Genomic DNA, 26441 nt, shown 5'->3' with positions numbered 1-26441 from the left:
TTTCTACAACAAATTGGTTCCAGGCTTCCAAATATTAGAGAACCATAGAAAAGAACATATTCCATGCCAACATGGAAGCACCTGATAAAGTCAGAACCTGCCAGCTTCTGGCAAGTTCATTAGCGGAGTCCACTAGTGGGCCTCTGGAATCCAGAATGGATTCTAGAAGTTGCAGTGGGAGTTGATCTTCTACAGACTGATGAACAATATAGGTTCACTGAACCATTTTTAGATCAGAATACCATATTTTCACCCATCTTTAGTAGTTTTTGCTTTGTGCCTTACAAATTAAATAAATTCCAATTTGTAACTAAAACTATGTATTTTAAAAATGGGGCTTTAATTGTGAAGTGTGAGCTTCTATGTTGATATGTTATAATACGGAATATGTTGTTATATGTTGTTTTATCTTGTCTATGTTGTTATAATACAGAACAAAATGTTCTGCAAAACATTTCCTATAAATAATAGGGGTAGAAATGTAAACGTTAACAATTAAATGGACTCAGTGATATTGGTTTATTTTTCAAGGAGAGTACTTTTAAGAAGAGAATAGAAAAACTCCGTTGCAAGATACAAGCAGACATGATAGTTCTCTGAGGGACAGACAATGTTATATACTCATTTTTCAACCTGTAATTGACTGTTCACTAATAAATAGAAATTTCTGAATGTCTATGATTATATTAAGCACATTGAAGAAGGGTTTGAAATAGAGAATTAAGAAAAAGAAAACCATTTGCTTCTAATAACTCTCCTTTCACTTGTTTACAAAGAAAACAACAAAAGGAATAAGTAAACCCTTTATAAAAAGGAGCACATAGATAAAGTATTTTGAAGACACAACCCAGTGTGATTATAAAAAGTCTAATTTCTATGTATATTAATATTACTTTATGACAATATAAATCGTTTTAAGTGATGATTAGAGTTAACTCTGCATTGCATTATTGAAATTAGGCCAAGAAAAATTCATATTTAAATATTTGCCTGGCTACATTTTAATCACAGTGGTGTTTTGGTGGTGGTGGAGAAGGAAGTATAATTAGATACAAAGGATAAGATAACTTGCAAAATAGCAGTTACATACAGTATTTACAATATTTAGATTTTTTTGGGAAATGAACAATCTTGGAACTATAAACCATTATCTAGTTACTCTCACATGATAGAAAAGCAGCTTACTGTACAAATAATGTATAAAAATGCAATTGCGTAAACATATGCAATTGCTCAAACATGTAGAAGATTCAACAGACATATTTGTTCTTGCAGTTTTTTAAAAGATGGAAATCAAATGGCTTGTCCAGTCTTAATGTTCATTGATAATGCATGGTACTGTCAATTATTGCATGCCCAGACTAACAGATCAGTTCCATGCATTTGCTGAAGTGGCAAATTCAGTGTGAGTCAGTACGCTGGAAATGCGAGCCGTTTTCAGTTTGATTCAGTGATGGTGATTGCCCGCACCATGTCAGGCAGGTTCTCTGTATCTAGGTCTTCTTTGCTGTTATCTGAATTTTCTGGTGAGATGTAGCAACCAGAGTCTCTTGGACAGTCATTTAACTGTGACTTGTTAAAGCTGAGGTCAGGGCTTAAGGTCTGTGGCACTTGCTCTGCTTCTTGGTCTTGTTCATCTGTAAAATTGAAACAATATGCTATAAAAATCCCTTTGAGTAAAAGATTGATAGTTATGTGGCTGCTTTGGTTCGACCTGCAGGAAGGGCATCAGACAACTTACAAGCCAATTTCCATTCATATCACAGAAAGCCAGTGTGGGGTAGCAGTTAGAATTGGGGAGGCCTGGATGAAAATCCCAATTCAGCCATGGAGTTCACTGTATGAGCTTGGCTCCTGTCACTATCTTTTAGCCTAAAACACCTCGCAGGATTGATGCAAGGACAACATGAGTTGAACTCTGCTCATAACCCTGAACTCTGGGGAAGGAAGGCAGGATTTAAAACATCAAAAATAAATCATAACCAAAAATGGCATGCTTTCGTAGCATCCTAATCCTATAGGAAGAATCATATGTGAAAACCAGTGTTGCATGTGTTTCCCCAAAAGATGAAAAAAGCCACTGCTCCATGAACAGCAGGGGGCACAATCATTTGTTGGGAAAGAGAAGCGGAGGGCTGATTTCTTCCACCAAATTTATTTATGCATTTCTATGTCACAGACCTATTCAGAAATGGAGCGTACGAATCTCAAAACCAAAACAACATGACAAACAGAATCAAAGCAAAATACAAAATGGAAGGAAACAGAAGTGCAGAATGGCTCGTCCTACAAGGAAGTTATAAAAAAGTAGATAATTTTCACAATAAATAATCAATTTATAAGGTGTTGCCTAAAAAAACACCTCATTACAGATGGCAACCAGTTTGATTTCTAACTTAAATTTCATTACGGAGAGAGTTCTATAACACCAGTGCCACTACACTAAATTCCCAATTCCTTGTTGAGGACAGTCGAACACTGCCAAGCCCTGTCAGACGTGCCTCAATGGCAGAATGCAAAGAACTGGCCACATTTCTTTGGGGGCTTTGTATACTAATAGTAAGACCTTGAAGATAGTTCAGTAGTATACTGGCAGCCAGTGCAACTCCTTCAACACAGGTGTTTATATACTGTAGGTGTCTATAGCCTATGCCTGATAACAACAGAGCTGCAGAATTGTAAGCCAGTTGCAGCTTCTGAACGAGCCTCATGGGTAGCTCAACAGATAATGCAGTACAATAGTCTGTCCTTCAGGTTACCAGTGGTAGAACCACTAGAATCAAAATAAGGTAAAGGGGCCCCTGACCATCAGGTCCAGTCGTGTCCGACTCTGGGGTTGCGGCGCTCATCTTACTCTATAGGCCGAGGGAGCTGGCGTTTGTCTGCAGACAGCTTCCGGGTCATGTGGCCAGCATGACAAAGCTGCTTCTGGCGAACCAGAGCAGCACACAGAAACGCCGTTTACCTTCCCGCCGGAGCGGTCCCTATTTATCTACTTGCACTTTGATGTGCTTTCGAACTGCTAGGTTGGCAGGAGCTGGGACCAAGTAACGGGAGCTCACCCCGTTGCAGGGATTCGAACCACCGACCTTCTGATCAGCAAGCCCTAGACTCTGTGGTTTAACCCACAGCGCCACCTGGGTCCCTAGAATCAAAATACCCTACTCCAAAAGATCAGCTTTGGATCAACCTATGCAGCAGCCAAATTCATTCTTTGCCATATTTGGAAGGAGGAAATGCCAGCACTGTAGCACCAATGGGCCAGAAAAGCCCATTAGGAAGAGGTGTAAGTAAGCCACCTCTGCTCCATGCAAACTGTCCTATCAAGGGGTTGTTGGTCAAATGTGGAAGAGACTACTCCCAGTCCCAGGAGGAGGAGTACAACTCCGAAGACCAAGAAATTGAAGCATATGACAATCTTCAATCTTCTAATTTCAAAAGTAGCAAGCTTGCTTCGTGACTCAATGCACAAATTTTGATTTGAAGCCTTGTACCACTTAAGGCAGATGTTGGTTTTAATCTGTTAAATATTAGTTAGAGGCCCAGGATAGAGAATTTTTTTAAAAGGCTACTATTAAATGTTGCAGAATCAGCGGAACATGCTATCTTATCAGCTACTAGAAGTCATGTAATTTTCCTAAAGCATAGCAGTTTCATAAAAGATAAATGGCTTTCAGTCAGAGTTGTCTAAGATAGGGTTAGCACAGTCTATGATATGCATCATTTTGACATGTATAGTCTGATACTACTTTAGTCTGTAGGATTAGGCTATGGATATTGAAGAAATATAAGGCTGATGCATACACACTGACAAGAGCTATGCTATAAATATTCATTATCTCCATTTTTGTCCTTGTTTTGCCCTTGGAACCTGCCTTTGCAAATGTACAGGTGTCTAGATCACTGCTATGGAAGTTGTGACAATATGGCTTGCTTCATAAAGAAAATTGCAGTTGAAAGGATCTTTGTTTGGAGAATAATTGCTGTATGCATGAGTTTGACATCTCCTGACTTCGGTGAAGCTCTAGATATGTCCTTCAGTTGAACCACAGGTCCATTTAGAACTTATCGTCAGATCCAAATAGAGACACCGTATGTTATAACTCTGCTGGGATACAACCCACACTCCATAGATGAGTGATTGCACGCTTAATTTTTCCTTCAAGTATAGACTCCTAGACACATAATCTAGCACATAAGGGAGATGGATTCTAGCATAGTGATATGCTAGTTTTCTATGTGCAGAAAATCCAGGCATGTAGTCCAGGCATGTAGACCTGCACTCATTTCATCATACAATTCAATTCCCTTTATTGGTAATAAAACTCTAACAATAAAGTAGATATCTTTTAGCTATAAGAACAGTTGCAGAGTGAAGTCATCAATTGAGGGTGGGGAGCTCGATTGAATTTACCATGGCTTCATATGGAAGGGATTCACAATGGACTTTTAACAGTACAAACCCTGTTCACAAGATCAGGGTCACTCTTCTTTGGAATTTATTTTAGTAACAATAAAGTTATTGTTGATGTAATTTATTTCCTGTAGAGTCAAACTAATGGAAGGCCAATTGTCAAAATTTTGGGAAACGGGAAAAACTCACATGTCATATTTGGCCCCTATGTGAGTCAGCCATCTAAACCAGGCATCCCCAAACTTTGGCCCTCCAGATGTTTTGGACTACAATTCCTATCATCCCTGACCACTGTTAGCTAGGGATCATGGGGGTTGTAGGCCAAAACATCTGGAGGGCCACAGTTTGGGGATGCCTGATCTAAACCTTCAAAAGAGGAGCTTTAATTCTATGGATCTTTGTTAAAGGAAGACAAGCTTTTCTTTTCTTTTTTTAAAAAGTGGAATTTTCCCATACAGTCTAAAAAAAAAATCGTTTCTATTTGTAGGTGATGCTTATATTTTTGTCACTTTAGTGTAATTTCTGTGGTCAGAATCTAGATTCTCTTGTACAATTGGGTAATTATGCATCTCACTTCTAAGCAGTACAGATAATCAATTTTAATTAGGAAATCATTTATAGTAGACAGAGTCATGCCTATTTAAGAAAAAAATATTGACCTTGGAAAGTTGATTTCAGATGCAATATTTAGTTACAACAATGATGTTCAGCTTTTTCAACCCAATTTTCCACTCGGGTTGACTTAAACACAATGGTATTGCCAAGGTCATGCAGAATTAGTTACTCTGCTAAGAATTAACCCCAGGATCATGTTGGCTGCCGTTCTTTCATTATAATTTCTTGACTGGATGACCTAATATATCCCATTGCATACTTTTACAGGTTTTTCTTATCTTCTGCAATACCAATCTACATAGGGGGAAAATGCTACTGTTCTATAGGAAAGATCAATTTGCCATTGAGACCCGCTTCAAGTTTCTTTATTAAAGTGTTCCTTATACATGCATTAAGCTAAGTGCAGAATGTCTTGCTAAGAGCTTCTTTATAACTATGAGTCAGATAGTGGGCCCTGCAGTCCTATGGCCTCTGCAAGAGCATCAAAGGGCCTTTTGGAAGCATTAGATCTCCCTCTCTAAGGGTAGAGGGAGTTACTTCAGAGATTCCTCTGTCTGACATCATGAAGGCATACATGGTCCTGGCCCTATGGAGCTCCTACCTCTGTATAACCAAAAAGAAGCTCAGGTGGTTTGGGGTCAGTTTGACTGCACACTTTCTAGCTTGATCAATTACTGACAGTTCAGTTCCTATTAGTTGGGAGTTTTTCTACACCCTCCTTATGCAGCTAGAACTCAGGGTCATCCCATGAAGCTGAGTGTTGGCAGACTGGGAGTTACGTTTAAAGGCATACCTATGGTAGCGCATTAGACTAGGGGTAGCCAAGGTGATGCCTTCCAGATGTTGCCAGGAAAAAAAAACTCCAATTAGCCCTGACTATTGGCCATACCAGCTGGGGTTGATAAGAGCTGAAATTTGGCTACTACTGTATTAGATCCCACCATCCCAGTTTTTTGGGGGAGGAGGCAGGGAAATTTATACATAAAAGTGACAATATATAATACCAAACTTCTGACATACTTTCATAGTCCTGCAGATTCTCAATAGCGGACAGTAATCTTGTTCTGTCTTCTGGGTTTTCAATATTAAGTTCAATTAAATGGCTCTCCTTTAGATCTTTCAAATCTTCCAGAGTCTCATAGCCATTTAGTAAGAGGGTTGATGAGTAGTCCTGAAAAAAAAAACCATACTTCTGTTATATTCTACATTGACAGTTTTTTCTCTCTTGATTGTATTGCTGAAGAGAAAAGCAATGGTGTGTGTGTGTTTGTGTGTATTTTCAGGGGTGTGAACCCTGATTTGGCCCTGACTTGGCATTTCAGAAAACAGGCTGCCTTGTTCTGGTAGGGCACTTAGTTTCCCCCTGCTACATTCAGTAATGGGGCATTTTATTCCTTTTGACAAAAGTGAATGGCATTTGCAGGCATAGTAGTCCCTCCAGAAGCTAAACTTGTTCCCTGATTAAACTTGTCAGTCACATATAACTCTCCCTCTCCCCACTCTGGTGTTTTCCGTACATGCTTCAGTGGCTCCTTGTTTGGTTTGGAGCACCCCAGAGAGATCCTGCTTCAGCTTGGAAAAGTCCAGAATCTTTCTGAAGCTCCCAAGCCTCAGTTCCACTCAGGATTCATCTGAAGATTTTATGCCCCTTTCCTTACAACTGCTTAACTTTGGCAAGATTATTCCCAAGTTTTTTAGAAATGCACTCAGAACTTTATATGTTTTTATTTATTTTTACACCTACAGTTTCAGTGAAAGGTTTCAACAAGCAAGCTGGGGCAAACCTAAACCTCCAAAGACCTTTTCTCCTGCTTTTTAAATGATTTACATTCCTCTTTAATGCAGTTTTCAAACAAATCATTGCTGAATATTATATAAAGAAAAATTTATATCTAGTTTATAGGAGGAAATGTCACCAATATAATTTATAAGTATGCCATTTCAAGCAGGACTGCATTTTTTGCACACAACATGAAGTGCAGTAGCATAGGCATGTCTTTTATTTTGTGGCATGCTATATATTTATAGGAATACATTTCTGAAGACTGTGCATGTGAAAAAAAGCATTTGGGTATCTTACTGTGCAAAGCTAAGAGGACTAATTAACAACAGAAAATGACATTGTGATTCTGAAGCATTAATAAAAATGCTGATTATATTGCATTACATCAATGCTGTAATATTTTTCTATGGTTTAAATAGACAAATACTATGTGAGGAAGTTTTATAATACCTTAGGAACTACATTGAAATCAGCTACAAACCATTCTCTAGTGATAAAGAAAGTGGAGTGAAGGATTTTTTATTAACAAAATATTAAGTATACAATTGACAGGTTCATCAAAAGAAGTGCCGCTTCAAGATAGGTTTATATCCTTGCCTATGGCTTAGACTTGGTTCCTGATGTCTATTTGTTGTCTCACATCTGTTTAATAATAATAATCATCATCATATAAATATCAATTTGATTTTTTTATATAGAAGCTTTCTTAACCACTGGAAGCTTGTATCACGTATTATTTTAGCAACCCTTACACCACCTTTGTTCAGGAGGTTATTATTATTTTCTCTGCGTTACAGACAAAGAAATAATACATCCCTCCATATAGGACTGTTGTAAAACGAGGAATGATACTCTATGGTACTCCAGATGTTGTTCAAATCCCATCAACCTCAGTCAGCATAGCCAATGCTCGGAGATGGTGGGCGTTTTCCAACAGGAAGTTTAGTCCAGTAACAACCAGAGAATCGTAGATTACCCCCAACAATTTTATAACGAGCACCAAGGGGATCATTCATTTTAGGCAATATATACCAGGCATAGACAAATTTGGCCCTCCAGATGTTTTGGGACTACAACTTCCATGATCGCTAGATAACAGGACCAGTGGTCAGGGGTGATGGGAATTGTAGTCCCAAAACATCTGGAGGGCCGAGTTTGCCTATGCCTGATATATACCCTACCTTTTCCTCGAGGACAACCAAAGCAGCTATTTTAATAGATGTATGTGAAACGCTTTGAATGCGGAGAAAATGCAAGTGGTACGATTATATTATTGACTTTATGCATGTCATCTGATCTGGGTCACCTGGGAGCGCGGATCTAATTTCACAGAGTAACTCCCAAACTACCATTGTCAGAGACATATTGTATTGATGTTACCAAACATCAATATAAATCTGCGAAACTTTCCTATACTGCAAAATGTGCCACCTGTGACTCTAGTCTGCACAAGGAGTCAGTTGTACATGCATAACCCTAGTCAGATAATCAGTGACAGCATCAAGCAACCCTTTGGGAGGGGGAGCAGAGGATTTATTTAGTCTCCCCTTCAATACCTGATTGGCACTTATCTGATTATCGGCTAATTATATCTGGACACACACATACAACCAACCTGGGTGATAGCTGCCTAATAAATGGAGCAATTTGACTCTAGAGGTCAAAGGAATTATCCATTTTAGCCAAAGTACACAACAAATCTTGCTTGCAGCTCCTAAGGTATGGCCTGAAGCTGCAAGTTCTGAGCTTGAGAACGATCAATGTACTGTATGCAAAAAGAAGCTTTACCAAATAATTTTTTTGAGTTTTACCAACCTGTAGATGGAGTCGGTCCAAGAGTTCTTGAAGAGAATTAGGCTTGGCCCTTTTACTCCTCTTGTGTGGCTTTATTTTTCTAGGTACAGATTCCTCTTCTGTAATAAGATCTACGTAAATGAATTTGAAATTCCCCACCTTGTTGTTTAGCAGTCCCGTCCACATACCCATTGGGGTTTTACAGATGATATCAATGATATCCCCTTTCTGGAAGAAAAACAAAATGTAACTCTGAAACTAGTACTGTACATATTTGTGATACACAAGACTCGTCTGCCTCAGTTGATCAAAAGCAGACCAATGGAAAATCAGAGTTGGCTCAAATAGTGATGCACATTTTCTAAAAAGAAAGGAGAGCTTATTTATCCACACTGTCATTTAATGTGGAGAGTAAGCTTCCTGTTGTCCATATGATGTTCTTCTCTAAATCACTACCTTTCCCTCCCTCCCTCCAGATTTTCTGATACTCTCTGCACTCCCCCTCACATACTTACTTAAAATGTAAATAGCATTTGGCCTGTGCACTACTAATGTGTCAGTCTTACCCCTTTGCACTCCCCACGTATATGAAGCATTATTATAAGAATTAAAGCAGGATTTGAAAAAAAATGAAAACTAAGTGTTTTGCTCAAACTCAAAACATATTGATCCAAACACGTATGTTAGGTAAATAGCAAAAATAAAAGAGCAACATCAAAACATCCAGAAACACAGGAGGTAATCTTTCCAGACAGGTGCCAAGAAAAAGGACAAGCAGTTGTGCAACACATTTCACCAGCTTCTATATCACAATTTTAAGTTCTTTCCTGATGCAGCTACCTGTGTGCCCCACCCCCAATCTGCTCTTCAGGGTTGGGGGGCCCTCATAAACAGAATGGATTGTTGTATGTGGGGCTGTTGCAGATGTAAAAGGGATTTCCACCTCTATGTGCAAGTGGAAATGATTTTCTGCTCTGGCAAGGCATAATTTAAGCCAAAGCACTTAAGTTAACACAATATGCAGCTTACCAAATATGACCTGATCCAAACACATCTGTTAGGCAAGTACTGTGTTCTGTTTCTGAAACATTTGCATTGTGTTATTGTAGTTTTGGAGCAGTCATTGGTTTTTGCTTTCCGTCGCTTTAAAGAGAGCACATCACAGTTATGCTCCAGTAAATACTGACAACCTGGGCAGTCCCTCCTTTCTCCTGGGACTCAAATTATTACTTCAGAGTTCCCCTAGTAGCAAATCAGCACTTAATCATACCCCACATTGCTGGGAACATGGGCATGAGACATCATCTTGTCTCTGTTAATATGGAAAAGTGAAACAGCTCCCTCCCCACATGTCACACTCCACAGCCATAACTCAACTAGAACTACAGCAGAGTGTTAGGCAGCACAATGTGAAGTAAGGCTAGAAAAGACACCTGAAGATTATTATTAGTTACGTCTTTTTTTGTGTGACACAAAAAGCTTAAGGTACAAGTTTGATAAGAACATATCAAGAGACCACCTAGAGCAGACCAAAGATCCATATTCTCCAGGATCCAGCAAATGTCTCCCATTGCACTTTCTCCACACCATGTATATACTTCTCTCTATATATACTGTATATTCTCCCCCCTTTTCTAAAAAAAACTACCAAATGTTATAACCTTTCCTCAAAGGAGAGTTCCTCCAGCCCCTCAGTCATTTCAGTTACAATATGCTTTTGGAGGTGAGGTGACCAGAACTGTAGTCAGAATTCCAAGTGTGATCTCACCATAGATTTTTATAATGGCATTATGAAGTCAACAGGCTTATTTTCAATCCCTTTGCTAATGATATCTAACATGGAGTCCACCTTTTTCACAATTGCTGCATGCTGAATTGGCATTTACGTTGAGCTATCCACCACAATTCCAAGATTGTAACCTTGCTCAGTCTCTGCCAGTTCAGACCCTGTTAGCATATATGTGAAGTTAGGTTTGTTTGTCTTGCTCCAATGTGCATCACTTTACACTTGCTTATATTAAGTCACATTTGCCATTTAAATGCCGAATCACCCAGTTTTGAGATACTCTTTTTGTGACCCCCCAATTTCCATTCTTCATCTTGTTTCTTACTATCCTGAACAATTTGATATTATCAGCAAAGTTGGTCACTTCACGCACTCACTCTTGACTCCAGATATTTTATGACCAAATTAAAAACCACAAACTCCAGTCTAGTTACCTGGGGGACTCCACTTCTCACATCCCTCTATTGTGAGAACTGTCCACTTATTCCTATTATCTACTTTCCACTCTTCAAGCAGCTTAAGAGAATGTGTCCCTTTATCTCATGACTGCAAAGTTTACTCAAGAATTTTTAGTGAGGGATTGTGTCAAAAGTTTTTTGAAAGCGCACCAAATCAACCCAATCTACATGCTCATTGAGACACTCAATGGAAAGATTAGTTAGACACAAGCTAGCTTTGTGGAAACCAAGCTAGTTCTTCATTGGCAAGACTTGTTCTTCTATAAAAATGAATTCTATATAATGCTGCCTGAACTGGGAGAGCCTCACAGGTGGAAAGTGACTTCGGGAATAAAGCACATGTAACAAATAGTTAACTCACCTTGATTTTGAGAGAGTCTGTGTCATAAGGACTAGGTGTGAAGTCTGTGTGTACTTTGGCTCTGCCACAGAAAGGTCCAGTGTAAGGAACTTCATCATCAAGCCTTAGGCTGTCCCTGTTGCTTGTCCCATCTGAGCAACTAGTAATTCCACCTGGAAGCAATAAGAATGGTCAACCTTTCACAGCATTTAAGATGGATACAACATGAAGCCAAAAGAGTTTGAAGATGAAATCATTTGAAAAATATAAAACAGAAAAATCACAAGAGGTGTGCATAAGCCACAAGATTTGGTTTGGACTTCCAATACAGCACTTTGGAAAACAGCCCACTTGGTCGGCTGTCTGAATTGGATTAGGGTTCACGTGAAACCACTTCATCCCACCTCAATTCACTATTTGAGGGAGTATTCTTTTCTTTTTTAAAAGACTATAATTCCCCTCTCCTTTTCAGAAGTGGATGAAATTTGAGGGCATACTTACGTGGGCAGGGACACGGGTGGCGCTGTGGGTTAAACCACAGAGCCTAGGGCTTACCGATCAGAAGGTCGGCAGTTTGAATCCCCGCGACAGGGTGAGCTCCTGTTGCTCGGTCCCAGCTCCTGCCAACCTAGCAGTTTGAAAGCACATCAAAGTGCAAGTAGACAAATAGGTACTGCTCCGGCAGGAAGGTAAGTGGCATTTTCGTGCACTGCTCTGGTTCGCCAGAAGCGGCTTTGTCATGCTGGCCACATGACCTGGAAGTTGTACGCCGTCTCCCTCGGCCAATAACGCGAGATGAGTGCCGCAACCCCAGAGTCGGTCACGACTGAACCTAATGGTCAGGGGTTCCTTTACCTTTACTTACTGCTAGAAGGAGTTTGTTGTTGTTATTATTTTGTTTATACCCTACCCTTTTCCCTGACAGGACTCAAGGTGACTTACAGATAAAACAAGAACCACTAAAACATAGAAAAATATATAATTAAAATACAATTTAACTTTGATAGAATCAAATCTTGCTAAATTACAGTGAAACAGGACACTGACTTTTGTGCTGGGCACCTTTAAAGTTTGTCCAACCAAAAAGGATATGTCTTTATCTTTACCCTTCTAGAGGGTATAAATTATGCCAAATGTCAGAAGGATAGCTGCAGTGGCTTACCTAGAAGGGCAGCTGTTGCAATTTGCAGGTGGGCAAAAAGGGGGGGCACATAAGAGAGATGTTCATGAGTAAGAAACCTGCTACACTGCAGACAAATAAGTTTGACTTTGTGGGTGGGAAGAACTAAAATAGATTCATGTTCAAAGTAAAAATAATTCCTTCTGATTACTAGCTTGACCAGTCAATCACAACAAGGCTCTCCATCCTCTCCCCACCCTGGTACTTCCCCTCTCTTCCCTCACCACCCAATTTTGGTTATATTCCTCATATGGCAAGTTGAGAGACACTATTTCTGCTTTTAGTAGATGCATGTCTCTAGGATTTTTTTAAATGTCTGGATTACCAAGGTACTGTGAGGTGATTTAGGGGTTCCCACTTCACCTGTGCCATCTCACAGAGATCCTGTTTGACTTCTGAGAAGCTCCCAATTCCTCCAAGGCACTCTGCTTAGGCTTGCGCTTCATTTACATCCACTCTTCATTCTTATTAATCACTACTGTCAACTTTCTATGGAGTAGATGCATTCCAGCCAAAAATAAGCAATGTACAGTTCTACTGAATTCACAGGATTTAGCAGTGGATTTAATCTATACTGTATATATAAAAATGTAAACTGGGCATGTGGGTTAGTCTCAACTTTTCTCTGAAACCACTTAATCGATTGCATTCAAATTTGGACACAACATCTCAAGCGAATATGCAACTGACCATATACAGGTTGCGTAGATAGATGTCACACCTATGGCAGGTAAAACAGGTAAAACCCACTGTTCCCAAACACAAAACTCAGACAGCCGGGGGTGCTGGGAGCACAGGAGAGGTTGCAAAACAGCACCCTCTAGTGATGGCTACACCGGTACTGCACCTAGGAAACCTTCCCTCTCCACAGCATCTCGCCTCGGCTTTTACAGACTGGGCCGAGGGGCCGGGATAGGTAATCGGTCGGGACAGGGTGCGGCCAATCACAGGGATGAGCCGGGGTGGGGGGGGAGGGGGCAGAATAGGTCATGGGTCGGAACAGGGTGGGGGCAGTCACAGAGATGAGCCACAGCAACGCGTGGCTGGGTACAGCTAGTAGAACAGAATTGTAGAGTTGGGAGGGACCCTGGAGGTAATCTACTCCAATCCTCTGCAATGCAGGAATCTTTTGCCTAGTGTGGGGCTCAAATCCCACAACCCTAAGGTTAAGAGCCTCTTGTTCTATTGTGTGTCTGTGGATGTGCAAATGTGGATCATGCCCCATGCAATTAATTAGTATATGCTGCAGGATAACAATTGTGATAAAGTGCTAAGAGATAAACTATTTGGTTCTCAAAATTCTGAAACAATGGAAAAGCAATTAAAATGATCAAAATCTCCATCAATAGAGTGATGTGAAAACTAGAACCTAGATTTTACTCAGGCCTCACTGAAATAAAATGACCCAAAACTAATACTGTTTTTTTTTTCATATACGATGTACAATAATCATCTGCTGACTGTTTCCTCTTTATTCAGACAAACAGGGACAACATTTTACAGGTGATGTCTTAGAATACACAAAGTACATAACTTCAAAAGAATTGCACACTGGAGAGGAAAAGGTTTTACTCTTAAAATTTCTGTCATTTTGTCATCTGAAGAAACCTGCATCAGCACATTTGAGCAAGCCCAGAAATATTCCATTCAAATATGCTTTAGATAACAGCAGCATCTTGAATTCTCCCACGACAAAACAGATAATGGAACACAAAAATTGGTTCACTTGATGTGCTTGCTTAGCTATACATGGGGGAGGAATAAATACAGTTGCTAGGTCATGATAATTTAAAAGCAGCACCACACCATCAAAATGCTATGCAGTCATTGGGTGGTATTCACCTACATTTTACTCAGAGTAGATGCATTTAAATTAATGAACATGACTAATTTATGTCCATTACTGTCAATAGAACTGCTCTGAGTAAAACTTAATTGAATGCCATCCATAGCTTCTTTAGCCTATGACAGGGGTGCCCAAACCTTTTTCAAAGAGGGCCAGATTTGATGAAGTGGACATGCGTGAGGCCCAACCAAAGTTATTGAGCTTTTTTAAAAAAGGATTTTACCCCAAAGTTGTTCAGCTTTTTTTTTTTTTAAATTTTAGCCCCCAAATGTTGTTGATCTTTTTTTGGATTTTACCCCATGAAACTGCCACAGGGGCCAGATTAAACTGACCGGTGGGCTGGATTAGGCCCCCGAAACAGACTTTGGACATGCCTGGTCTATGACTTCGCTCACCCTATGCTTCTCCTGTTGAAGCAAGCAGGACTTCTGATTCTTTCTGACATCTGGCAGGAGTTGAGGGTGGCCACTGGAAACAGGGGAGAAATAGAACTGTAGCTCTGTGGTAGAGCAGCTGCTTTGCACCAGAAGGTCCCAGGTTCAATCCCTGGCATCTCCAGTTAGGGCTAGGAGAGAACTCTGCCTGAAATTCTAGAGAGCCTCTGACAGTCAGACAGTACTGAACTAGGTGGGGCAGTGGTCTGACTCAGTATAAAGTGGTTTCCTATGTTCTGGTAGCTATGCCTTCATTCTTCTTTGCAACATGAGTGTAAAAGAAACCCAAGAGGCAACTTATATTCCATTTTCGGTCTCTCTCACATGCAGAAATTGTTTGAGTTTGTTCTTGCATAGATAGCTTGGAATGCAACAGACCATTTTTCGTATCACATTGACAAAGGAAAACTAGGGTTGAGGCCTAAACATAGTGACCACATTCCCAGAGGGACATAGCTTCTGTACTTTGAAGATCTCTGAGGGAAACAAAAGTTCCACAGGTACAGTTTTTCCCATCCAGCAATACCACATCTTAGCATTTGGTATCTGGTAAAATGCTACTTACCATGTGGTATGCCCCTACAGGAGAGATGAAGAAACTAAAATGATTGGGCCATCTTCACTTGGAAGAGAACTTTGTCCATATGAGCCCCACAATACATATATAGGCATCTAAACGTTCATCTTTGTAATGGGCTTTTCTGCAGTGGCATCTTCATTTTAAACTTCCTCCCTCAAAAGGCCCACCATGTAGGCTCAGTTTTTATTTACAGACCAGGTTTCCCCTAAGGTGGGTCTCCAGCTGTTTTTGGACTACAACTCCCATCATCCCTAGCTAGCAGGACCAGTGGTCAGGGATGATGGGAACTGTAGTCCAAAAACAGCTGGAGACCCCCTCTGTAGACCATCTTGTACCTGTGGACTTTGTTCATATGAGCTGGCATTGACGTAAGTATCTAAAATATGATGGCTGCAACTGCAGGTTGTGTATGGGATGTGTAGTTTACATGTGTGATTTGATTAGCTATCCATTTTATAGTGGCTTTACAGTTCTTTTACACAATGTTGTTAGGTGCTCCATGGACTTGTGTGGGCATTTGTGGGCATACACATCTTTAAATACTAAAAAACCTGAGACAGTCTGACTATCCTACGTAGGAGAGATCAGGTTTGGGTAAGATAGGTTATCTGTATGAACTCACCATTGCAGTTAAGAGTTAGAAGTAGCACCTGCAGAATATTACCCTGCATTTAAGCACTTAAATGGACAAAAGCCATGTCACTTTGGAAATATGGCTAACCTAGACCTAGGAAATGAAAATTGAATTGATATGTCAGTGAACAATTCTGTTTTACTGTGGAGTGGTGTTTTAGCTCAAAAGACTGAAATAGGATCATTTAGTGTCATTAATCAATTCTATTAGACAGACTGACAATATAAAACCTTACATAAGTTCTCTGTGAAAGCATATGATAACAAAATCCCTATCAGTGCTTGCCATTCAAACACTGTTGCTCACCAGATACAAGCCTCATCCATAATTTTTATGTGGATCAGATGCAACACATCCTAGGACACACTTTTTATTGACATACACAAGATTCAGGGTGTGATCTTAAACTCACTTTCTAAGGACTAATCCCCACTGAATGGGAATTACATGTGAGTAAACTTCTATAAGCTTGTGCCGTCAACTTCTCCAGCTTTTTGTTAAAAAGGGAATAATTGGCCTCTTGTTTTTAGTCTCATGTTCTCTGCAGCATGTTAGATACCCTTTGCAATAGCAAGAACAGATAACTTTATGAATGTGTTCCATTTTTTAAAAAAAAATCATAAATAAACAAAGGTAATAAAATATTTCTTCAGGAAAATTAGGCTCTCTCTAAATTAATTTTCACCAAAGACAAAGTCAGCAATGACAAATAATGTATTTTGTTTACAATATTTCACCTAAATGCATTGTATTAAATAACATGGATATTGATATAGTTTAATGACAACTTATCTAACTAAATTTTAACCAAAAGTAGGCCCACCAAAATTAATGAACCTAAGTTAGTTGTGTATATTAATTTGAACAGTATAACTAACACTGGGTACATCTCCCAAAGAGTTGGTTGTGAGTCAGTAAATCCCCAGCATAAATCTACCTAGGATTTGAACTCATTTGAGTCATTTGGGCCAAACTAATACTACTGAACCCTACATCTGTAATATGGGAATAAGAAGAATGACCTATTTTATAGGACTGCTGTAAAAACTGAAATAACATATGTGAAGTTATCTGCATACTCTACAGCACTATAGAAATACTAAAATTGGTATTACAATGTAAATACCCTAGTATGTTAAATTATATAATGTACGGTAAGTAGTTTGGGAAAAGACAGTGGGTGGTATCTGATGGTGGCTTTGCCTTAGCAAGAAGTATGGGTCAGGATCAAAATCAAGTGCTCTGATGCTATGAGCAGAAGTGGTTTCCACTAAAGCAAAGCCATCACTAGATACAACCAAACCACGTTATTTGTTAATGGAAGCAGGGGTGATTTTCACCACCTCTTGCTCTATCTGTACACAGCTGCACCAAATCCTATGCCATTCCCAGGGGCAACCCAACGCAAGGAGAGGATTTTGATGGGCTGCCAATGGAAAGGGAAGGCAGGGAAGTCCCATTTCATGCATGTGAAAGCAAGTAAAGAATTGCCAATGGCTTCAATTCAATTCAGAATTAGGTGAACTTAAGCCTACTGATGCCATTATGTTCTTGAGATTGTTTCTAGCCATTCAAATATATATATTCTGCAGCATATCATTAACTGGCACTTACTTGATGAGCTCTGGCCACTATTAAGACTATAGAGGCTGTCCATGGAGTCGCTGGCCTTTAGAGAGGCCTTCTCAGTGCATGACCCTCCACCAGGGTCACTGTTTCGATTAGAACAGGAATCATCTCTTCCTTCATCATTCTTTAGAGCAGAAGAGAGAGAGAGAGAAGATGGTAAGTATAAAGAAACATTACCCATGTATGCATTTGTCAAATAAAATATGTCCCCTTAAAGAAGCAGTATATCAAGGCCGAAAGATATCACACTATTTAGTTCATCATCTCCTGTACTTAAGCAGAACCAGTTCCACCAAGTCATCACAAATTCCAAATTCTTCTGGGAAATGTGGATGCGCTTAAAATTAAATTGAATGGTATACTTGACATTGTACCTGCAGCAAAACAGAATGGGGACCAAACAGGACTTGGAAGAAGGTGTTATTTTGTTTAGTTATTTATTTATATAAATGTATGCATATATCTCCCCCCCCCCAAAAAAAGCATTAGGGTGGTGCATGACAGTATAAAAAACATTTAAAAGTGATACAAAGAGGTCATTAAAATGTATGGCTAATCAAGGGACATTTTAAACATCTGCATAGGCATGTTGGCATTAAAAAGTCACCAAGAGACACCCGAAAGACAAAAGGGAGAATATTTGTTGAATCTGCTAGAGGAGCATTCTACAGCATTCAACAACACTAAATAGCCAACTTCTAGTTGAGGTCAGCTGGGCCTCTGTAACATGGGGACAACTAACAGTGCTCAAGCAGGTGGTCTCAGTGATCGAGCTGTGATAATGGGATATATGTGATAATGGGATTCTTTCTAAACATTAGGAAGAACTTCCTGACAGTAAGAGCTGTTCGGCAGTGGAATTTGCTACCAAGGAGTGTGGTGGAGTCTCCTTCTTTGGAGGTCTTTAAGCAGAGGCTTGACAGCCATATGTCAAGAATGCTTTGATGGTGTTTCCTGCTTGGCAGGGGGTTGGACTGGATGGCCCTTGTGGTCTCTTCCAACTCTATGATTCTATGATTCTAAGGTATCCTGCACCCATGTCATTCAGGCTTTTGTATATCAATGCATGAACCTTGAACCTGTCCCTGAAGGATATAGGCAGCGAGAACAGATGTTTTAGCTGAGATGTCACATGCTATGGTTTTAGTAAAGCCATGTGTAGGTGGTGGTGGGAGTAGAGAAAGAGCTTGCTAAACATATATAGTAACTCAAAAGAAAGCAAGGCTGTCTGAAACGAAGGCAATTTTGGCAGAAGACATACAATTCCTGTCACCTGGAAAAAGTGCTCACTCCTCTCTGCCATTCTCTCAACTGCTGTCAGATTGAAAATCACTTTATTTTTCAGAATTCAAGGGACAAACATGTATGTCAAGGCTATAATTACTAGCTTTCACATAACAGAGCAACATCATTTTTTAAAAAAAATCCTAGTGGTTTTGAGCCCTGCAAGTACATCATTGTAGGTAGCAACCAAATAGGCAAAAGGGGGGGGGATCATTTATTTCAACAGAAACTTGGGTTCATCTAAAATTTGCTATAGCTGGTGCCAGTCTTAAATCTCTCTGAAATGGGGAGAAGCCATTTTTTCTTTATCCCAGAATCCTGGTGTGGAAGCTGTTATCTGCAGCACCTGGGTGGGACTAATTCTGCTTGCAATCTCCATTTTGGAACTGAGTCCACAAACTGACCTCACAACTCTAACACCTAGCTAAATTTTTGTACTGTACTTTAAATTCTTCCTCACCCCCTTCACTCCTTCCTCTTTGTAACATCTTGCCCAAGGAAGAGTTTAGAAGATCTTGAAAACTTACCACACTTTTGTGACATTTTTAGTATTTCTAAATTGTGGGTTTTGAAGGTTTTTTCTTCTTCTTATGGCCTAACAGGATTGGTTACCTTTGCTTATGATTTGTTTTTGGTTTTTTAAAAAAATCCAGAGTACTTAAACTAATGACTGCTTTATTTTTAAAATGGGAACTTGCTATGTGTCACTGTCTAAGTTAAATAATTAAGCAACAATAACTTCACAAGAAAAGGGGAACTCGGGAAGCAACTTCTCCCTATTGTTGCATCATATGAAGTCAGCATGACAGAGAGGTAGCATGTACCTTGGGAGATTACAATACATTCACGTTATTAGGTTTGGTGAGCAATGACACTATTTAATCCACTACATGAAGTAGTCTCACAAAGCTAAGCAGGGTCCAGCATAGTTTCAGATTGGATGGGTGACCCCGTGTAGAGATTTCTGCATTGCAGGGGGTTGGACTAGATGACTCTTGGGGTGCCTTCCAGTTTTATAGTTCTGCAGTTCTAAGTTCATGTTTGGGTGGCAGGATGCATTACCTTGATGACAAAGTGCAATTTCTTTTGGCTTAGTAAGGGATTAAATGATCAGATGCCCCAGATAAGACTCAAAAGCTGCCTGATTTAAGCAGCTACACACAGGATGAGATTTGAAGCATATTTCCCCATGATGCCCATTATGGGAATTTTTATGTTCCAAAATGTATTAATATTAGATTAGGACCAACTCATACAAGCTTGTCTGTAACTCATTAGGAACATAAGAAGAGCCTACTGGATCAGGCCAATGGCCCATCTACCGCAGGATTCTGTCCACTATTCTTGCAGTGGCAAAATATCACCCATTGCCCCCACAAGAGGGTTTCTGTTGTTGGCTTGTAGCATTTCCCCCTACCTGTAGTGCCCCAATAGTTACTAGTCTATTCATGTTGCTTGTTGATTCATTAGCAAATGTGCCCACTGCCACCATCAAAAAGAACTGTGTGCCTTCTGGTAATATTCTTTTACATCTTGTCTATTATTGAGTCCAGTTCTTTTGCCCCATTTGCACTCTTAAATTCCACCCGTTAACTATATACAAAATGGAAAAAAAATAGTTTATTTTAAAGCTACACCATAAGAATCCATTGTATCCAATATAGGTCAGACCCTGGTCTCTTTTTACCAAACTGCAGGTGATTGTCTCAACAACTTACACTGAGTCTACCCACATAACAGAATGAGGGTTGTACCTCCCCCCCCCAACTTAACCTTCCCTGCAAGGGAAAACAAGACTCTAGGAACTGTGCTTAGCTAGAATTTTTCTCCTTGGTGTCTTTCTTTTTGGATGCTTTCACATGGAAGATCATTCAGAAATGGCACCTCCTTTGTGCACTCCTACAGTAGGTGGTATTGCTCACCCACCACTTTTTGTTGCCTTATGCACAGTTGTGCATGCTGTGTTTATTGGATTTCCCGCCCTTAAAACTGAAAAATCCTATTCATTTAGACTCTCTTTACATGAAAAACTTAGCCTACCACTGACAATCTCAGTTGTTCTTCTTTGAAAACATTCACATTCTATCACTTTTTTTTTTTGGCAAGAGACTGTACCATTCACTTTATATAGAGAATGCGGGTTCAACATCATGGTGAGCACGATTTGCGGTGGGGGCTTAAAAACCACTCCTGAGTCCAAAGGTGGGGGCATGAGTAGTCACCCCTATGTTGCTAGGCAAATTCAGATGTTGTGATTTTGAGGGTCAGCCCCCTGGGTTTAAAAGCCAAGGAAAGAGGTTTCTCTTTCTCTTTGGCTGCGTTTTCGGATCCCCACCCTCCCTCTGCTGTTTTTAGGCCTCTGTGTTGACATTGCTGTGCCTCTCAAGGGGTCGCCTGTATTCAGGGGCCTGGTAGGAATTTTTCCATTTGGCTGATTGGCTGGTGCCATCTGGTTTTTGCCTACTGCATAGCAAATAAGTAACAACTTGTAAGGTTGGTGGTTAGGCATTGGTTATTGGTTGTATATGGGGTCTGTTGACTTCGTTGGCCCCTTGTGTTAATGCCTGAGTTAGGGGAAATTCCAGTCAGGAATACAGGGGCTCTATGCAGTGTCCATATCCCCGGTAGGGGACCAGCAACACGCATGAGCCCCTGGGAGCCTGAGGGGAGAGCCTATTGGACCCGACTTCCTGTCTCTCCCTGTAGGGTTTCCCCTTGTTGACAAGGCGAGTTTATTTCTGTCCAACCACGCACTGGTTTGAATTGTATTCAATAAAAGTTGTGGCCAAATTCATGCCAAAAACCATTAAACAAAAATTCTGTCTATGGTGTGAGTTATTTGAGGGGTGGTTTGGGGGACCTCCACACACAATTAGAAGCATGTTATTTTATGTCACCTTGAATAATAATCACTAACATTTGTTACTTTTTCAAGACTTCAGTGGCCCGAGTTGACATTTCCAGGAAGTGTGCACAGTGACTCCCAAACTTCCTTACTTGGCAGTAATCGTGTATTCAGTATCTAACCATATTTATGTAGAACTGGGTTATATTTCCAAGGTGCATTTCTTCAGGTAATGGATATTCAGCTGCCCTATAGTTTCCCATTCTGCTTGGGCTCTGAGATTCTTATGCAATTCTTCATAGCCTACTTTAGTACTTTCATCAAATTCTGCCATTTCACTTTTCACAGTCCTCCCCAGGCTATTAATGGATTTTTAAAATAAATAAATATGAGAATAAAAAATCATTAGACTATTTCACTGAACACACCTTCGTGCCAAAAGATTTGCCTGATTATTTATGCCTATCATCAACTCAGCATTTAATTTGAACAAGGGCTTAGCCTCAGCCCGAACATCTGTTGGTTTAAGACATCAGAGCAAGTGAAGTAATATTAATCAAGAGTCTCCCATTGTATGTACCATGGCAACTGAATTAATGACAGAATCAGGACCACAGGACATATCACACAAGCCTGATGGCTGCAAGGGGAACCCTTTGAGTAGAAAAGGGGAAGGAGGATGCCCACTGCTTTTCTATTCCAAATAGCAACTGTCCCAAAATGCATCGCTCTTGCTGCAGAGATCCAGACACATCTTTACTCTCACAGTGCAAGCTTTGGGCAGAAAAAGAAGTTGAGGTTCAGATTGGGGAGGGAGGGAAAAGCAGCTGGCAAAGAAAGAAGAAGTTTTTAATCTGTGACATTTTATTGTATTTTAATCTTTGCTGGAAGCCGCCCAGAGTGGCTGAGGAGACCCAGCCGGATGGGCGGGGTACAAATAATAAATTATTATAATATTATTATTAAGCATCTACTCTTGCTTCCACCCTCCACCAGAAAATAGCCATTGGTTTTTTAATTACACATGGTTCTGTATAATGCAGGCATCCCCAAACTGCGGCCCTCCAGATGTTTTGGCCTACAACTCCCATGATCCCTAGCTAACAGGACCAGTGGTCAGGGATGATGGGAATTGTAGTCCAAAACATCTGGAGGGCTGAAGTTTGGGGATGCCTGGTATAATGTGTAGTTTGCCCTAGGTAACTTCAGCCAGCTATTTCACATCTGGAATTAGCAGAAAGCTTTGGGGAGGTGTCAAAGAATATAACTTCTTCCAGGCATGTTTCTGGGATCTGCCATTTTGGGAGTTATGCACTACTTTTGGCTTCCAGTGATTTTAAACAGTAGTCAAAGAGAGGTATTATTTCAATACAATGACAACAACAACTTGGCATTTTGTTTTGGTGAAAGAGACTTAGAAAAACTTTATAACACACAATATCAGCAAGGGGCCAAACAGGGGGAAAAGCAACTCAGGGTAACTTCTAGCTTAGTCATCAAAATGTAAACCTATGCTTGTCTACTCAGGGATACAGTAAACACCACTGTGTACAATGGGAGCCCAGAAATGCTATTAAAAATTCAGTTAATGTATTGTACGTCTGCAACAAAATAATTGCTTGATTAATTTATTCAAATCAGTGTGAGATGTAATCTCCCTAACCCCATCTGAACATTCTAACTCCCAAATGGGAGTGAATAAGGGAAAGTATTTGAATTGCAACACCTAAGATGTAAGGTAGATTCCAGTGTTGAATCTAGTGCTATTAACAGAATCTGAACATTTCCCCCCACTTCATTCCCAAAGCCTTCATTTGCAGTAAGAAGATGCACAATCAGTTGCACATGTTCACTCAAAGAAGTGGATTGGCATGATTAAGCATAGACAGTAGGTCTAAGTTCAATAAGTTTGGGGGAAATTAGTTTACATATTAGTTTTCCAATATCACTACAGTGTTTACGATGTTGCATGAACACAGTGACATACACAGCTAAATATGAAGCAACTTTGACAGCAGAGCTTAAAAACCGGAAGTTAAACCACAAGCAGATAAAGAAGATCGAAAGAGTTTAGTGATATGTTTACCATCTCCTCTGAAAGTGCCTTGATGTATTTTTTACCCATCTTTTTCTTCATAGTCATGGAAATGGCCCTCATCTTCTTTCCAAGGCTTCCCCCACTATTTGGTGGTTTGTTATGTCCAAGTTCTCCACCATCACTTACAGCATCTGCTTCACATATCTGTTTTTGTTTTTTTAAAAAAAAAGAAAAAAAAGAAAAAAGTTTGTTTAAAACTTTATAGGAGTCTCTTGGTGCAGCTTTCTGATGATACATGTAGCAAGTCATTGTTTTCTGCCCCAAATTACAGTTTGTTCATTGCAGGCAAGTTGTGTAAGAGTTCCACTGGCAAGAATCTACATATTTTGCTCTGGAAAGAGCACAAAATCAAGAACAGCCCCTGCCATTCTTCAGTGCCTAGAAAAGTACCAGGCTGGCTTCAGAAGCATGGGAGAAATTTAAAGACTCTCCCTGATACTGCATTGAACCTCAGAGATACTTGGAGAGCCAGTAGATTTCTTTCTCACACCCCACAGCCAGGCTGAGCGTTGAATTCAACATAATGTAAGAAGGCCCTTCCCCCTGTACTTGGATGGGGGACTAGGGTAAAGATGATAGTACTCTGACTGGCAACAAGGCAAGACAAGATTTGTTGGCCCTTGTCCAGTTGTGTTTGGACATGCCAATGCAAATCTCCAAAAGCATGGAAGGTGCGTGTATAACTAATCACCAGCACTGTCACAGGCAATAGACAATAGATGACTATGAGACGTACAACTTCTCAACAGTAACCTGTTTGAGTGTTTTCCCCTCCCAGAACCAAGGTTCTGTGTGCTGTATCATCAAATCATTAAGTGTGTACAAATTTTACTCAATTCAGCAGTCAGTTGCTCACTCAGTTGGTACAAAATCCACTGTATTTTGCACAATGTGCTTTCTGTTGCATGTACAAAAGTTAAGGAGCCGTTATGTAAAATAACTAGATTGAGTAATATACAAACCTCAGATGAATCATCTGGCTTTGAAACTGACTGATGTCTGCGTTGGTCAAAGTTCCCAAAGCTACTTGCTCGCTATAAAAAAATAAATAAAATAAATGTAGATAGACACACTGGCATAATTATTTATTTTTAGAGTAAGCTGATACAAAGTTTTCATAACTTTTCTGAGTGTTCCAGTTGGTACATGTTATGCATTCATATTTGACATATGGTCAGCGATGATAATTAAATACATTATAGATGAGTCAACCAGAACTTTGCAGAATTGGAAGGTATCAGTTGTTACCTTTATCCTGAGTCCAGTCCCAAAGGATGGCTCTGCTCAACAATCTCACCCTGAGCTACAGTTGACTTTTAAAGGAATTAAGGGCAAATCCACACCATACATTTAAAGCACATCCAGCCTACATGACTCCCCATTCCAAAGAATTGTAGGTACTGTAGTTTGTTAGGGGTGCTGGGAACTGTAACTCTGGGAGGGGAAATTAGTCCCCAGGATTCTTTGGGGAAAAGTCATGTGTTTCAAATGTGCATTGGATGTGCTTTAAATGTCTGCCTCAAGACACACACTTTTTGTTCTCTTCTACACAGGTGCCAAACACTCCTAATGTACTATAAAGTGTTTGTTTTTTAATTGCGATCAAATCAACAATGGATAAGGTAGGAACAATGAGTTGGATCCAGATTTGGTGTTATGCTTAATTTAAGCCCTACTGGTTTCAGCGAGTCTACTCTTAAGTATTACTGAATCCTACTCTATTAATTCCGTTTCTTTTATAACAATGAAACATATGTATTAAAGGTAGTTTGGCTATATTTACATATTGCCCATTTAGTTCTGCAAGGGTTTGATGGTTGGTTCTGAAAGAGTCTCATTATGGGTATGTTTACATTGCTGACCGTTGTGCAAAGTGACAAGTGTGCATTCAAGTTCAGCAGTGATGATTCTAAGAACGATGTTCATGCAATTTGACACTAACTGTACACTTTACAAAGTAGCTTCCTTAGAGAATTTTCACTCTGGAAGGTGCCTCATCTTATTACAATCCTGGTAATAAATCACAAATTTACTACCTGTGTTAGTTCTCATTTCTTTCACTTTCTTTTGAAACTAAAAATAAAGAGTAATAGACAATTTACTGATGGAATAAAATTATCATTTGGACAACTAGTTCGCAATCACATGAAGATCAGTCTTGCTAGCTGCAACCCTCTTTTGATTGTTTATTCGATTTTATAGCCCACATTAATCCTCAAGGCTCAGGAATAATTCCTTATCTAGAGCTGCAATCTCACTAGTGAAAAAAATCTGATTGAGTGCAGTGGAAATGACTTCAGAGTAAACTTGCTTAGGGTTGCAGTGCTATTCATTTTCAACACCTCCTCCACCCCCTAAAATGGGGCAATGGGGTGGCCATCATGGTGCAAACACACCAGCAGGACGGCCAAATTGGTTTTGCCAATGTGCTTGCAACACACTGATCTCCCTGTCTCATCTCCCCTCCCTCCTGGCAGGCAGCAATGCCCCATCTGCTTGAAACTAGTAGTGCCCCACCTAGTGAGCCACTACTGGTGCATGTGAGAGTTTCAGGCCTGGGGTTATCACATCCATCCCATGCACGTAGCCGCCGAACAGTCTGTCAATGTGGCCCTTGAGCTACAAAAGCTTCTCCACTCCTGGCTTACTCTAATTTTACATCAAGTTTACTTTGCCCCCTTATTTGATTCATGGTAACAGAGCATTTTCATTGCTACCCAT

General features: G+C 40.0%; 1 protein-coding gene across 2 annotated transcripts in view; it reads right to left on the bottom strand.

Moving 5' to 3' along the window:
• Positions 1-340: 340 nt before the first annotated feature.
• Positions 341-26441, bottom strand: part of SAMSN1 (SAM domain, SH3 domain and nuclear localization signals 1) — a 52230-nt gene continuing 26129 nt past the window's right edge. For both annotated transcript variants that reach the window (XM_035116043.2, XM_035116044.2), the window contains 7 exons: positions 24683-24754; positions 23709-23864; positions 17479-17617; positions 11212-11363; positions 8628-8834; positions 6050-6200; positions 341-1637 (listed from right to left, as the gene is read on the bottom strand). In XM_035116043.2, coding sequence (XP_034971934.1) covers positions 1438-1637; positions 6050-6200; positions 8628-8834; positions 11212-11363; positions 17479-17617; positions 23709-23864; positions 24683-24754 — 1077 coding nt within the window. In that variant the 3' untranslated portion in view covers positions 341-1437. The remainder of the gene's footprint in view (positions 1638-6049; positions 6201-8627; positions 8835-11211; positions 11364-17478; positions 17618-23708; positions 23865-24682; positions 24755-26441) is intronic.

Source organism: Zootoca vivipara, chromosome 4, assembly GCF_963506605.1.
Source record: "Zootoca vivipara chromosome 4, rZooViv1.1, whole genome shotgun sequence".
Lineage (NCBI taxonomy): Eukaryota > Metazoa > Chordata > Lepidosauria > Squamata > Lacertidae > Zootoca > Zootoca vivipara.
Note: the sequence above shows the minus strand (reverse complement) of the source record. Positions and strands in the feature narration are given on the sequence as shown.